This window comes from Pseudopodoces humilis, chromosome 5 (assembly GCF_049639895.1).
Source record: "Pseudopodoces humilis isolate 2021_Gansu_Grassland_sample_001 chromosome 5, ASM4963989v1, whole genome shotgun sequence".
NCBI lineage: Eukaryota > Metazoa > Chordata > Aves > Passeriformes > Paridae > Pseudopodoces > Pseudopodoces humilis.
Genome location: NC_142204.1, coordinates 36,776,018 through 36,791,512, shown reverse-complemented (window position 1 = coordinate 36,791,512; position 15,495 = coordinate 36,776,018). Strand labels below are relative to the sequence as shown.

The 15,495-nt window shown below is 39.3% G+C and overlaps 2 protein-coding genes across 6 annotated transcripts in view; both read right to left on the bottom strand.

The window, feature by feature from the left end:
• Positions 1-5,373, bottom strand: part of CAPS2 (calcyphosine 2) — a 30,066-nt gene extending 24,693 nt beyond the window's left edge. For 4 of the 5 annotated variants that reach the window (XM_005519372.3, XM_014248869.2, XM_088055772.1 and 1 more), the window contains exons 1-5: positions 4,834-5,373; positions 4,405-4,517; positions 2,056-2,102; positions 492-537; positions 256-366 (exon numbers count right to left, since the gene is read on the bottom strand). In XM_005519372.3, coding sequence (XP_005519429.2) covers positions 256-366; positions 492-537; positions 2,056-2,102; positions 4,405-4,482 — 282 coding nt within the window. In that variant the 5' untranslated portion in view covers positions 4,483-4,517; positions 4,834-5,373. The remainder of the gene's footprint in view (positions 1-255; positions 367-491; positions 538-2,055; positions 2,103-4,404; positions 4,518-4,833) is intronic. The other variant, XM_088055774.1, reaches the window with a different exon arrangement.
• A 543-nt stretch (positions 5,374-5,916) lies between these two features.
• LOC102105415 (uncharacterized) lies at positions 5,917-15,097 on the bottom strand. Its single transcript, XM_005519374.3, has 6 exons — positions 14,898-15,097; positions 12,195-12,400; positions 10,959-11,025; positions 9,594-9,684; positions 8,365-8,474; positions 5,917-7,727 (listed from the first exon to the last, which is right to left on the bottom strand). The coding sequence occupies exons 1-6, from the start codon at positions 15,064-15,066 to the stop codon at positions 7,435-7,437; spliced, it is 936 nt and encodes a 311-aa protein (XP_005519431.2). The 5' UTR covers positions 15,067-15,097; the 3' UTR covers positions 5,917-7,434.
• Between the last annotated feature and the right edge of the window lie 398 nt (positions 15,098-15,495).

Here is a 15,495-nt window from a genome sequence, read left to right as displayed (position 1 = left end):
TCTTAAAAAATAAGTACAACAAAAGGGTAAGTGCATCAATGCTATGTAATTACAGTTCTGTATAATAAAATTGTTTTTTCTAAAGAATCCCAGTAAAAGGACTTTGCTAAAAATATTTTGGACCAACAGCACTTGGAGATATGAGCTTAACCAAAAGAAAAAAAAAAAAGAACTTACTCAAAAAAATATATGCATACTTTTCTAAATTACTGCTAAAGGGGCATATCATAAAGATATTTGTAGTGACAGACTGACATGTTGATGCTGTACATATGGAGTTTGTAGTGACGTTCTCCACTCCGAAGATGAATCTATTTGGCACCTATGAGAAGAACTTCCAGTGTACGGTATGTAAGAGTCCCCATCCTAAAATCACAGGCAAAAAAAAGTAAAGCAATCATAACTGTTTTATAATCAGAGTGGTACTTTTATAAATAACTGAAAAATGTGAATTTTAAAAACTCTTTGAGAAAAAAATAATTTACAATTACCTCTTCATCAGAATCTCCAAGCCTCGTTAGATCTAGGCATGGCACCCTGAAGGGAGTTAAAACAATTTTAACAGCAATACAATCTCTTATTTTTCTAACTGGAATAAAAGCACCGCCTATTAGTTATTACTAGCTCCTTCACAAAAATTTCCCTGCAACTGGATATGGCCTACTCAGCAAATCTCTTGCTTCAGCTCAGCACTGAGCTTCTCTTCCCCAGCAGCAGAGCACCCAAAAAGGACCCTTCTTTACTCCCACATTGGCCTCTCTTCACTCTCCAAAAGGAGCTACTGCAACAAGATCATAAATCAGGGACACCTTACTCTTATCTTCCACAGCACATCCGTGTCAACATTCCCCTATAATCAGTCAACAGAGAGGCAACAGGGAAGCAATTGCTACATGAAATGCAAATCTTCTGAACTTTCCATGAGAGACTGACACAGTAGAAGACAACCATACCTCAGTATTTTGTTCTGCTTAAAGAAATGAAAACATCTCCAATCCATCAAAGCATCTCTGTTCCTTCTGCCTTTACTCCAGGTATATTGCAGAACACTATGAATACGTGTGTTTTATATTTTACCACCAATAAGTATTTCCAAGCAACTCTAATATAATTTCTTGTAATAAGAGAGTTCCTTATTTTACAGTCTTTTTTTATTATACAGTGACAGACAGGACAGAGAAACTGGAATTTTTTTACTTTGGTTGGAAGAATCAAAGGTTATAGTCACATACACTTATAAAATAATTATGCACATTGGCTTTAAGGCATTTCAGTAAACAAAAATGGCTAAACTATCAATCATGGTCCTTGAAAGAGTAGGTATTCCTTATGTGCCAAAGTCACTATAGGGTTTTAAAAGCACAAACAAAATTTCCCATTGCTTGTAAAAGCCCTTCACAACAGTTTCTCTGTATTTTTTACTGTAATACTTGTAAAAGTGGTCAATAGTTAAAATACCATTTTTCTCCTTTTGCAGAAACATTAAAAATATTCAAGAAAAACAATGTCTAAATATGTAAGCTCTGAGTGACACCCTCTGAAGAGGATGGAGCCAAGTTCTTCTTGGTGGTGCCCAGCAATAGGACAAGAGGCAATGAGCAGAAACTGATGCACAGGAAGTTCCACCCAAAAAATACTTCTTCACCGCAGGTGACTGAGCACTGGAACAGGTTGCCCAGAGAGGTTGTAGAGCCTCCCTCACTGGAAATACTAAAGAACCATCTGGATGCAATCCTGAGCAATGTGCTCTGGGATGACCCTGCTTGAGCAGGGAGGTTGGACCAGATGGACCAGTGGGTTAGACCCAGTGTGCTCTGTTCCATCTTTACCCATTCTGTAATTACACCTCCACTCAGCCAAATTTAAACCAACTTAATTCCAAATTAAATAATGCATCAAATATTCTACTCCAAATATAAATAACAGAAAAAAACCCTATGATGATAAATTTCATGCACTAAGTTGTGCGTCACTACAAATGCAAATGCATTGTGTTAACAATACACATAATTAAATAAGCTGATCAGAATAAAAAAAAAATAGAAGCAGACTTACTCTGGTGGGTGAGGACTGTGTGTAGCCTGTCTATTTGGTCTCCAGCCCTAAAAGAATGACATATTATTACATACCTAGGGGATCCAGATTAAAATACACAGTTGTCCCTTTCAATTTCCTTTGAAGTATTTAAAATTAGAGCCTCAAAGTATCTGTCCAACATACTTGACTAAGACACTAATAACAAGGGGGAAAAAAACCAAAACTTCTCATTGAAAGCTAATTCTTACACATCATGAGACTAAAAGACTGAATATTCATCATGACAGAAAGATTTCAAGCCATTAAGAATCTAGATAGCATCCACATCAGCTATTAATAATACATTAAAAATAATCTATGTTCCTGAGGCTTTGTTCCGTCACTGCTCACAAGGCTTTAGGTCACATTGTCCTTGTCGGTTGGAAACTAACCCTTAAACCAAAACCACAAGACTGACAGCCAGGAGCTAGCTCAGACCCCAAAGAGCTCCTGATATTTGGTGTAACTGTTTCATCTCAGCTTTACTATAGTAATAGTGATGACGATTAGGCAGTTCACTTTATTTATTTTGCAAGTCTGCATAGCACACAGATCTTCAAACTCCACTGAGCAACAACATAGCAAGAAAAAAGACTGTCTCGTATCCCCCTACTGCTTTTGAAAACAGCTAGCAGCAAATACACAGGGAAGGCTGGTTGGGGCAAGCAAAAATTAACAATTCACCTAACTGGTCTCCAAATCTGAATAAAAAATAAAAATTTCAAGAACATTCAGAACCAGGACTAGCATTTTTGTTTTCACACTTTTCAGCTCATAAATCTCAGCATCACAGCCTAAGCTGAGCAGAATCCTATTTCCAGTGCCCAAACATCCTTCACGATCTGAGAGCAAGCACAATACTGTAACTCCTTTCTTGCCATACAGCCTTGTAGCTGCTCCCGAAACAGAATTTCGGCAACACTACCCTCTAGTGACTCCAGAACGAGTCCGGGTTTCCAGCTTTGGGAGCTCTCTGTACATAATGAGCACCGCCACCGTGCGGTCACCTACGTAGACAAGACACCGTCAAGACACCAAAAAACAAAGCATTATATCTCATATTTTTCTTTTTCCTGTACCATTCAATTATGGTGAGGTAAAGAACACAGCTGATTCTAAATGTTAAAGCCTTAATATAATTCCTTTTCTAGAAGTCAACAAATCAGGAAGAAAGCAAACAAAAACCATTGTGAACACTGGGGTGAAGCACATGATTTCAGCATAATTTTAGTTAAGGATTTGATTTTGAAAATTACCAAAAATCATGTGGACTAGAGAGTCTAAATTTTGAAACTTAGTTGCATGAGAAAGAAAAAAAAAAAAGGGGGGGATGAGAGATTAGAGAAAAAATGACATTTCTTTTACAGCCTACACTAAATGCCCCAAATGTTCCTGTTGTCCACAGGTATTTAATTTTAAAAAACCTGGTTAAAACATTAACAGTAACATTATAACATTAATGTGTTATCATTTACAAAAGGTCTTTTTTCATTCCAAATCAAACTGAAAAGAAGACCAGCAATTTGGCAGTCAAACTCCAAGAATTCCTAACGGGGTCATGCAACAAATAAGGAAGTAAAATGAGTGCTTGGGGGCTGAGGGAGGATTAGCAATTAACTTTAGTTCATGGACATAAAATACGCATTATCTGTGAGAAAAATCAACTGTTACTAACAATATCAATATTTAGCTTAGCAGTAAGGAAAAAATGGCCCTCAGAATCCAAGTTCATATTTGTAGGGACTACAAATTTGTAGGGACTATCAAAAGCTAGCCCTAAAGTTTCTACTACAGTGAGCCTGTGAGGATTGCACACCTACCCTATCCCAAAGCGTAGACTATTAGGAATACCTGGAAAAAGTAATTTCCCTTCATACTGAACACAGAGCACTGAGATTCATTTTTTCATGTCGATCTGAAATCATGCCTTTTCAAATTATATTTTGGGGGCTGCTTTACTGCTGTCTTGCAAAACAAAAACACAGCCACACCTGTTGCCAGGTTCACCAACAGCAAGAGACAGCACACACGTTCCAGCCTCTGCTGCTCCTAACTGCAAGTACTAGTTCATTCTTAAATTGCCCACATTCCAATTAAGTACTCAGAGTAGCAGTTATTCTAGGATAGCTGTTTATATTGGAATTTCTCACCTTCATTTCAGAAGCTGTCACACTAAACTATCCCTTTCTGACAAAAAGAATTTCTTTAAAAGGTGTCTTCTCTATAGAATGGATTTTAACCTCAAACGAAGAACCTTCTGAAGTATGATTAAAATATTTCTTTAAGTGTCAAAGGAAGAAAAACAAGCACAAGCCTCCCATTGACTACCTGATATTTCTTCACCCTCAATGACAACTCAGCCTTCCTTCGAGGGGATGCAGCAACTCCTTTAACTTCCAAATCCATGCAAATTCAATGTCAGCTTTCAGAAAAAAAAAAAACTGAAAACCAGAAAATACTATTGAGAAAATATGTATTTTTATCTAAGTACATCTGGGGGAAAAAAAAAAAAAAAGTTACTGCATTAGAAATAATTTTGGTATTGTCTTTAGCAAGCAATGAAATGCTGTTGGTTTCTCTTCTACACCACCTCTTAATTTCAGTCTTTTATTACTAATGCTTAACTAGATTCCTGTTCAAATTTATGTTATTGTCTCACGCTTAACTCCCTCTTTCCCTTATACTTATTGATACCTTCTGATTCCATAACTAATTTGTTACGCCTTGGCAACATCAAACCTTTCGCACTCCACTTACAACTGCTGCCTGGCTCTCCATCGCTCAATGCCCTGGGAACATTTCAGGAGCCCCGGCACACTGCCAAGCTCCGAGAGCTCCAGGGTGACATTCCACCAACCATTCCTGTTCTGCTGGCTCCCCCTTCCAGGCAGCCACTTTTGAACCAAAAGCCCACCATGTAGTTCCCATCAATCAGACATTTCCAAACGAAAGGCTGGCGGCAGTGAGCAGTTCCCGCTGCCAAGCGCCCTTTCCTCCCGCAGGGCTGTAGGGCCTGCAGCCGCCCAGCCCCTTCCCCGGGGCACGGAGAACGGAGATCCTCGCACCCGAGGCCGCACAGGAGAGACAGCGCTGTTGTACTCGATGGTTCACACGCTGAGATTACTTTTATCAAACAGCAATGCTGTAAAAGGCGGAAGAAACACTATGAGCTCAGCAGCTCCACGGAAATGATGCACTTTCCCAGGAGAGGCGCGGATCCCCGGCGGGCAGGGGCCGTGTCTCACCGGGGCGGTGCCAGGGCGCACGGCTGCCGGAGCGGGCCCGTCCCCACAGCCGGGTACAGCGGCGCGGAGGGGCCAATCCGAGCCAGGCCTCGCACCAGGGCTGCGCAAGGAGCGCCTCGGCGGAGCGGGGAAGCGTAATTCCCCAGTGCTCCTGCGGAAATACCCTGCCCGGGGCCCGGCCGTGCTCCCCTCCCCGCGCCCACGGGCGGGTCTGCCCGCCCTGCGGCCCCCGCAGCCCCGCTGGGACAGGCGCTTACACATCACACGGGCTCTGCCCCCGGCAAACCCCGGCAGCCGGAATCCGAGACCTCGGAACTGCGGCGAGAGAGCGCACGGTGCGTGTTTGTAGCCTGAGTCAGAAGTACAGCCATCACCCCGAGGTAGCTCAGAGCCTTTCGGACAAGGGCTTCAAGTGTCAGCAGCATCCAGCCTCGCGGAGGTGAAAGGCACAGCCGCGATGATTCAAACGCTGCCCCAGGCGGGGAAACGCCGTGGCAAAAGACAGCGGCACCGGTACCTGGGAGGAGCAGGACCGACCTGCACCCTGCACACAGCACACCTGGCTCCCACTCCATCGTTCCCTCAGATCAATGACTTTGACACACTTTCATTTATTAGAAATTCCAAAGAAAATGCTCAATGAAACTGGTTTTTATTCCAAACAGTTTCAGTGGTCCTGAATGACAAGAGCAACATTAGTTATTTTTTAAAATCAAATTGTATCCAAGTACCAGTTCTGATTCACCTGTTCTGCCTCGGGTAAAAGAATCTGCCACCTCGTGAGAAAACCTGGCTCTGTAGTTAATGAAGTTTTCCAAAGTTAGGCAAAATCTCACTTAGTGCAAAACTACTAACACACTGATGTTAAGGATGTATTTCTGGATGCTGCTACTTCCAAGCCTGTGTGATCCAGTTTTAGAACCAAACACATACCATGTTTTTACACCAGAATGAACAATTCATTCCATTTCACTGAGTGACATGATAATAAATTTAGTCCCTTTAAGTACAGTACATTTCCTCCATAAAAACAAATTCACGTGCTCTTTTCCTGTAAGAATAAGTATGCCAGAAGAGTTCAGGCATCATAACTGGCCTACATAAAAGCTATGCAATTATAAAACAGAAAATGTAACAGTGCTGTACTGTCAGACCTACCTCTAAGGCAATTCCTGTCAGTGCCATAGGTGGGTGCATTAAGTGAACAAAAAAATGAGTAACTAATGAAAGTGTGGACAAAAATGATTCTGGCAAATGAAAACAAATGCTTTTCCTAATACTGACCTAAAAAGGATATCAGGTTGGCATAAAAAGATCCCATGCCCTACAGTTCTTGAAAGGTACATAGCAACACATCTGTCAATTCTGATGTAAAAAAATAGGCATTAAAATGAATCAAAAGGTCAAACTCTATGGTACTAAAACAAATGTGAAACAAAGATACGGTACTAATGAGTATTCATCCGTTATTAGACAGCTGCTGAGTTTAACCAGTGACAAGTGAGGAAGAAATTAAGTGATCCAGTGTAATACATTAGGGATTAAGCTGACATACAAAACTAAACATCATTATCCAGGAGACTGCAAATTCAGACACCATTATTTTCATATAGTGTCCATGGCTAAATTTCTCTCTCCAAATAAAGAAACTTAACCATGAATGAGTAAGACTTAGCCCATACTGGTTTTCACACTCCCAGAGAAAAGTTTTCCACAAAGAGCTGAATTCATCAGTGCATGCTCTTTAATGAACTCAAGGAAGTCACAGTTCAAGTGGCATAATGCTTTCTAATTACAAAACATTTATGAAACATCTATTCTTTATAGTCTCAATTAGAAGTTATTATAATACTTTAGTGAAGCATCAGATATAATTACAGTGCATTATATACAGAGTACAGAAATATTTTTATAGGGAAAAATAAATAGAAAAAATATGTAAACATCCTGAGTAAAATTCTGCTGCCACTGAAGTCTGTTACAGAATTGTCATAGATACAAGCAAAGGCAGCATTTCACCCCTCTTTTTAAAGCATATAGCAGTGCACATAACTTCATTTCAGTTTAAAGTGCATACAACATTAGAAAAAGAATTCATAAGCTTTTGGAAGTTTTACATATGCAGATTCCATTCATATCTATTGCGTCTCCTCAGTCCCATCTCTTCTTGAGACTCAATGGCATCTCTGTTTATCATTTCTTCATCTTCTACAACATCTGGCTCCAACTGATGTATTTCACATTCACTGTGTAATTCATGCTCTTCTATTTTGTAATCATTATCAATATCCTCAAGCAAATCTTCATTACAGTCATCTTCTCTGTTGTTCATTTCTTTTTCTTGAGAATGTTCAGCAAATGACTGAATAAGATCTTCAAGTTTCTCATTACAAATGTGTCCAAGATCTTAAAATTCCCAAAAAATAATCAAAATTAAAATTTACTGGTAAGGCTCTGAATTTCAGAGTCAGTTTAGAAGTAGAGTTTTTATTTTAATTTTTAATTAATTTAGTTTAATTTTTTAATTTGGTTTTTTTTCCTCTTTTATTAAAGCCCAAATAATGCAAAATTTCCCTAAATCTCTAATGGACCATTCTTAACATTTAAGATTTCTCTTGGGCTACTATGCAGCTCTTGGAAGTCTCCAGCTGAAACTAACATACAATTTGCTGGTTAGTGTTTAATGCAAGCATTACAGCTTCAGAGGTCCCCATCTGGAAAGCCTTTACCTAAAGTTAGTTCCAGTACTAACAGACTGCTTAGGAACTGATGTTCCAAACGCCTGTTTCATCAAAACATCAAAACAGAATGTGTGGTCCACCCCAGTTCAATGTCTTGAGCACATAGTCTTAAATAAATCATGATGTATCAAAAATTTAGAATCGAACACATCTCAAATAGGAAGAATGGTATTCCTCCAGAATCAAACTAATTCCACACAAATTATCTAAGGTGTAGAAGCTGAACATTATTATAGTAAGATATATTTATTCTTTTAAAGTATAAGCTCCTTAATTATCTAGCTGTCTGAAAATTAAATTACCTTTCATCTTGTTTTCTGATTTATCCAATCCACTTTCTTTCATCAGTCGTCTAATTGATTGGAGCTGTGTCATTATTTCATCTTTCTGCTCACAAGCTAAAGCATTGACACTAGAAAAAAAAGACAAATGTTAACAGCTGAAAGATTACCTTAGAAGGGAGTGCTTGATAATTATTTCAATATTTCTTTCTGTGCATAAATACCATAGTTATGTTTGTGAAATGTTTAGGTCAAGCTTTCCTTTGAGAACTGTCTCTTGAGAAGTGGAGAGGTCATGACACCATACAACTACTGAATGCCACTGAACTGTAACACTGGAGCCCCAACAGCCAAGGTAATGACCACTGAAAGCAACAATTATCCAAAGTACTCTTATTAGCAGTACAACAATGCCTAATACAGAACTTCAGGCTTTGAAGGCTTTTCTCATTCAATGTTTTTTAACTTTCCTCCCCATCACTACTAGAAATTTGTTAGGCAAACTGGCCAGTGAATTTGCTGGTTAATAGTTTCAGCACATATCAAGTTCAGAAGTACACTAAAGAAACAATCAGGAAATTCTGCATGTTTTAACCTGTGTTTCATGAAGGATGTCTAGAAAATTAACCACATGGATACTTTTATTTCTAGTAGATAAGTTAGCTAGTCTAGCTAACTTAACTAGTTAAGTCTAGCTTCTTAAGGATGGAACTTCTCTAAAACTACAAGGAGTTTTTATATTACTGATTCCCTCGTCATACTAAAATAGACAAGTTTGATTTCACTGAAATATACACACTTCACAGATTCATTTCAAAACACAAAAATAAGCAGCTATACCTTGATAACTATTTTCTTCTTTTAATTACATCTAAAAGAAGAAACTCACTCTGCTCCAAAATCTAATTCCCACAAGGGCTTTCAAATGCTACTGAGTTTAAGTATATTTTCATCACTATTAGTCTCCTTGGTCAATATTAAAGTTCATCTTGTTAAGCCACAGTAACATGATCATATGTCTTCTGCATTTATGTTTGGTGAACAAGAGATGGGAGGTATCTGTGAAAAAGTTCACAAACAGCAGAATTGGTATTGCCTGCAAAAGGCTACAGAAACAATAAATAACCAAAGAAGGTTCCTAAAACTGTTCCTAACCTATATATAAGGATCATTTTTAAGAACTCTTTGTTAACATTCTGGTGAATTTCAATATACAGGAAACAACACTGAGATTTTTTAGAAACACTCACCAGTTTGAAAGTGGATCCAACTGAGTCAATAAAGAATTTAACATTTTCTCTGTCTGTGCTAGATGTTGCTCCAGTTCTAAAAGCTGATGCTCTAACAAAAACGAACAAAAACAATACAACAAAAAAAGAGGGAGAGGGAAGGAGAGGGGAGGCAGGAGAGAAAGAATATTGTAAAAAATGTCTTTGCAATACAGGGGGAATAAATGTCATGTAGTCAATGGGAGGCTTGTGATTGTTTTTCTTCCTTACTTTGACATTTAAAAAATATTTTAATGATACTGCAGAAGGTTCTTAGTTTGAGGTTAAAATTCATTCTATAGAGAAGACACCTTTTAAAGAAATTATTTTTGTCAGAAAGGGATAGTTTAGTACAACATTAGGATGTTAATTTATATTTTTCATTGGACAGATTCAAAACCAGAAAGTTTCTTTCATCTATAAAATTTTACAATATGAAAAGGGGGTGGTGGGGATAAGAACAGAAGCCTTATTATGTGTGAACAGAAGTCCTTTCTACCCAGTAACCTATCTCCAATAGTGCCCAAACAGAGGACACCTTTGTACAAACTGAGCAAAAATGTGGAGCTCACCTTCCCAGTCTCAAAAACTAAACAGCTGCAAGACTTCCTGAGATATAAGTACTATATTTATACTTAATATGTTTTCATGTGTTTGTCTATTCACACCTTACAAACACATTTAATGCTTAATGCACGAGAATCAAGAGGAGTCACTCCTCCTAAAATACAACTAAACTTTGAAGAAAGAAGAATGCAACACACAAGGATGATGAGTATAGCAAATCACTGCAGACCTGGTGTACACAGACACCAAAATATGCTGCAAGTTGTCTAATTCACTAAAAATGTGTCTATACAAGGGAGGAAAAGGTATGAAAACAGCATCAACTTTGAATGTTTGTGACAAGTTTCTCATTTGGCCTAGAAATCATAAATAGGCTCTATAATTGTTTAACCACACTGCTCCACTTCAGTACAGTTTAGTTCTAAACCAGATCATTATATTATCTTTTAATACCCCATTTATTTAATTATATTCGATTGAAACTGAAGAAAACTGAACAGATCTTAAATGAGAAAAACATCAGACATTTTAAAGGCAGTGAATTGTACTGCATTACTACAGCTGTTTTAAAGAGCATTACATCTGGAGAATTTAAACAAACCTCAAACAAGCATTTCAAACATACAAAATGACGAAGTGGGTTTTTGTAGATTCCTAACTACTCTCAGTAACTTGAAAGATTGTCTTCATTTAGCTAGACTGTATCAATGAAAACATGTTTTGTTCCAGTAGGAAATAAGCATTTCTGTTGAATATATGCATCGTGAATGAGTATCTTACCTGTTTCCTTTGCCTTGTCTTCTGTACTTTTTTCCTTTTTGGAGTGGCTTTCTTCATGTGACTTCATCTTTAAAGAATACAATCAAGTTAAACAACTTCATCACTATTTGTGTACTAAAAACAAAACTGCATTTAGAACTTTGGTGAAAGTAAACAGAAAGCATGAAAATGTGCTACATTAATGAAACTTTTCTTCTGTGATACCTCCCTCCTGTCTTAAAATAACACTTCTGATTTTAAGCAAATACAACTGGCAAAAGCTGTAAAAGAAAGCAGTTTCAAAAAGAAGCAGAAGAAACCTTCTAGGTTAGTGGATCCAGTCTCTTATCCTTAATTACGATATAGGATTTATTTCTTACAGTAATAAAGATATTATCATAAAAATATTTACATTTTAATCCCACAAGCCCAAGTGTCAAGAATTGTTACACACAAAATACGGTTTTCATAATTTTTAGATCTTATACTAAACTGGACAGCCTCTATACTCATTTTTCTAAGCTGTGATATTTTTGTCATACACAAGATTAATATGAACTGACTCCAGAAATGAGGATGTTGTCTTCAGTCTTGCTCCAGTTCATTTTTATTTTCCCGGAGGGCAAGCAACAATATTCCAGGTGCACTCTCAGCTTTGTAAGTCCTGTAGTATCTCTTACTATAAATAATACATTTCAAGACTGATGCCTTTTGAAAAACAACTGATCATGTGTTCTCCTTTTTGAATTTACAAACGGTAGAAAAAGTATCCCATAATGCAAATAAACCTGCATGTTGCAACTGCATGATCAAATGAGAAGTCCAAACAAAAGGTTAAGTCTACTCATTATTCTATCTAACTGCTAATCTATCTAAGACTACTGCTCTGCAGGAACTGTCTGCCTTCTTCCCGTATTCAATCTCATGCTGAAGAATGAAAAGGAAGTGAAACACTGACGAGACTTAGGTTACAGACTCAGGTAGTAGCATGGCATAGGTTCTCAGATTCTCATTTGAGGCTGCAGGACAAATAAGAGTCTCACTTCCTCAAGCGTCTAAAAATACATAAGCCAGAAGCCTTCAAACAGAATTAGATATGCTAAAATTTTAACTTTGGACTTCACATTCAAAGTCAAACAGAGTAAGAAATGGCTTTTGGACAACCATATACACAGGCTCAAAATTAGGAAAACAAACAAGCCAAGCAGTTACATTTCCTCCCAACTACAATAATTTAGTATTTTTCCTATGGCTTACCTTAAGAAGTTTGTAAGCTGCAAACATTCCCACTCCAAGAGCATACAGTGGCATGAGGGTGAATGCTAACTCTCGACCATTTCCTCTCGTTCTCTCATTTTTTATCTCTTTTTCCATTGCATTTCTCATCTGTTGAATACTCTGGTAAGTATTACTGTCAGAATTCCCTGGATTCCGGTGAACTTGATAAACTGTCTGAGGACTACCTTAAAAATTAAATTGAGAGAAAAAAAACAAAGTAAGAAATAAAATCAGGAGTCCACAATTGGAATTAAATTGTTTTCTTCTTGTGTAATCACCTTTGTTCATCACTCTTCTAAGATGGTGTGGGTAGCCTTGTGTCCATTAAAAAAATTAAAAATTATTCTTACATTAACAAAATTCACAGTTAAATCTAGGCTGCAAAACCTCTCAAGCCAAGCTTGGTTTCTTTAATGTACAATTTTTAAGCTTCTTCACAGCAGCATTGGCAAACCCTTAGCAAATCACAGAAAGATATAACAAGAAACAATTTAAATCTTGACATGAAAGCAGACTCAGAGAAACTATCAATAATGCTGAAAACAGTAATAAATATTTTTCCCTTTGCACCAAAGGAACTGAGTTAATTACAAACTTAATTGTCTGGCCTCAGAAAAAAAAAGGTTTTGTTGAAATATGCTGTGCTGCTGCTTTTATTATTTTGGCAGTAAACTCAGTTTTACATGGATATTCCCACAGGCTTAGAAGCACTGTACCTCTGCAAATCAAATATTTAGCAGCACAAGATTATACAATAGCCAAGAGATGCAACCTTGGAAGTCAGAAGTATTTTTGCATGTAATTTGCCTGCCATAACAGGGAGCAGATGAGAAAACAGACAGTGTCATTGTTCAACTTAGGAAACAGATTATTTGGTAGTTAAATCAAGGGTTCATGGGACATGCACATATGGAACAGTACCATCAACTAAAGAATGCAGATGCTTGCAGAGACAGACAGCAGGGGATTGGGGATTGTGAAGTTTTGCGATGATGTCTCAACTGAGTGCCTAGACTTACAATTTCAAACGTAACATATCAGAACTGAGTATGGCTATGGCAAGGATCTCATTCCATAAAAACTCCCAAGCAAAAGACCATTATGCAAATCACTACTTATCAATTAATACTGTAACAGTGGCATTTCAGGAACTCACAGGAACATAACTCAAGTGTACAAAGTACAGCCACAATCAGATAGAGAAAAAATTAATGTTACACAAAACCTAAACGCTCTAGCTCATACAATCAGAACTCAAGCTACCTTCATCATTCAGTGCAAATTCAGGCAGGCATTGTCCTTACAGGACAAGTGGATTTAGACTTGCTAAAATTGCACTAATTAATTTAGAAATTACATTTTATATTATATATATTTTTCCAACTTTCAGAATGTTTCATATTGATTCCTAATTTTAGATTTACACTCACCTTTTTCCTTAAGTTCTATTTGTTTTTAAAATAAATGAGAAGTTTTACTAAAATAGTTACTATCACAGATGAAAAAGATTTCTCCAGATCATACAAATAAGAATGTGGCAACGGAAACACCTTGGTGGTGTCTGGTTTTCTCCACCTTGTTAGAGAAGAGGAATGTTGAATCCCAGTGAAGTCCAGTGTCCTGCACCAAGTTTATCCCACAGAAGAAATGGCAAAGTGAGTTACTAGCCAAGCAGGAAAAGAGAACCACCCAGAAGGTAAGAACAGGAGATCTGTCTGAAATTCATTTTACTCAGTGCTGGGCCAGTACTTCAGTAGAATCACAGGCATGTGAATGGTTTCTCTCTTTTTTTTTTTTTTTTTGGATTTGGTTTTAAAATAATTTGATCTATAGGGAATATACAGCTACCTTATAAATAAAAAATACTCAGGCGAAACAGGCCAGCAAGAGCTTATGAAGCACAGTGTTGGGGAGGATGAAACAGGTAGGAAGACAATGATAGCAGCTCAAGCCTCCATTTTTCTGCCAGCTTTTACTTCCAGACAGATTTGGAGGATTACAGCAACTAGGCATCTCTCGGTTTGAAACACCTTGGAAGGCATCGTCAACGAATCACAGAGCTACCTCACAAAACCAGGCTTTTTGTGATTGTCAAAACAAAGGTGTATCCTTCGACCCTGAGCTAGATCGTGACATGCACTGGGCATGACTTAATATACATGGATATTCAGCTATAGCTGCTGCAAGCAGTAAACTCTGTAACCCATTCATTGATACCTTTTCTAAACAAGCATCTTGGACTCTTTTTTAATATACTGGCGGACAGATTTTGTATGACTGTGCGTATATTTAGTACAAGCAACACTCGGCTTCCTTATTGCAATAGATTTTTCCCTGTGACACCTCTCAGCTCATCTGCTCGACTGCGCCCCTCGGGCACTGCTCGTCACACCGCCCCTCACTTCCAATTATCGGGTGTTTCCTGCACTTAAGAGCAGTTTTGGTAAGACAACACAGATAAAACCCAAAGCACTGGCGAACCAGAACAGCAGAACACCGCAGGAGATGGGGGTGTTTAAGGCGCACACAGGCCAGCTCGATGCGGTCTGACCAGGCCCGTGTACCCCCAGTGCCTCCCGCCGGACGAGGGCACCTCCCTCTCGACTCCTGGGGTTCCCTTCAAGCCCGCCCGAGCCCGCGGCGGCTCCCGCACGGAACCCGCGGCATCGCCCCGGCTACTACCTCTGCCGTGCTGACGGGGATCGTAATGGCCGGGGCCGGCCTTGCCGCCCCGCGGAGACCGGCCGGGCCGCCCTCCGCCTCCTCCCCCGAACATCCTGGGCATGACGACGAAGACGCAGAGCACCAGCACGGCCGAGACCAACACCTGCTGTACGGGCGACAGCGCCATGGCCGCCGCCTCCCCGCCGCCTTCCCGCGGCCGGGCCGCGCCCCGCGCCCCACGGCCCGGCACAGCGCCCCCGGCGGCACGGCACGGCACGGCACGGCCCCACAGCCCGGCCCCACGGCCCGGCACAGCCCCACAGCGGCAGCGACCGCGTCAGGCGGGCTCCCTTTCAAAGGCACACACGTGAACTGTACTCCTAGGGCTGAGGGACAGGTCCGGTGGCAAGTGAAAACTTTTGGTGGAAAGCGTTAAACAGAAGCGAAGAAAGCTCAGAAAAAGCAGATGTTTGATGCTTAGTCCGCTTAGCGCCACAAGAGGAACATGTTAGCAAAGGGCAGCTAAATGGCGCCCTGAACATACTTGGGAGCACACATTTATTCAGCAAAGAATGCCATTTGCTTGGGTGGGTTTTACGATAAAGGCAGATAAGGG

Excerpts from the sequence above, each read along its gene's own strand:
- LOC102105415 (XM_005519374.3), bottom strand. The coding sequence starts at position 15,066 with ATGGCGCTGTCGCCCGTACAGCAGGTGTTGGTCTCGGCCGTGCTGGTG. Across the intron at positions 11,026-12,194 it reads CAGCTTACAAACTTCTTAAG|ATGAAGTCACATGAAGAAAG; the intron begins GTAAGCCATAGG and ends TATTCTTTAAAG. Across the intron at positions 8,475-9,593 it reads TTGGATCCACTTTCAAACTG|TGTCAATGCTTTAGCTTGTG; the intron begins GTGAGTGTTTCT and ends TTTTTTTTCTAG.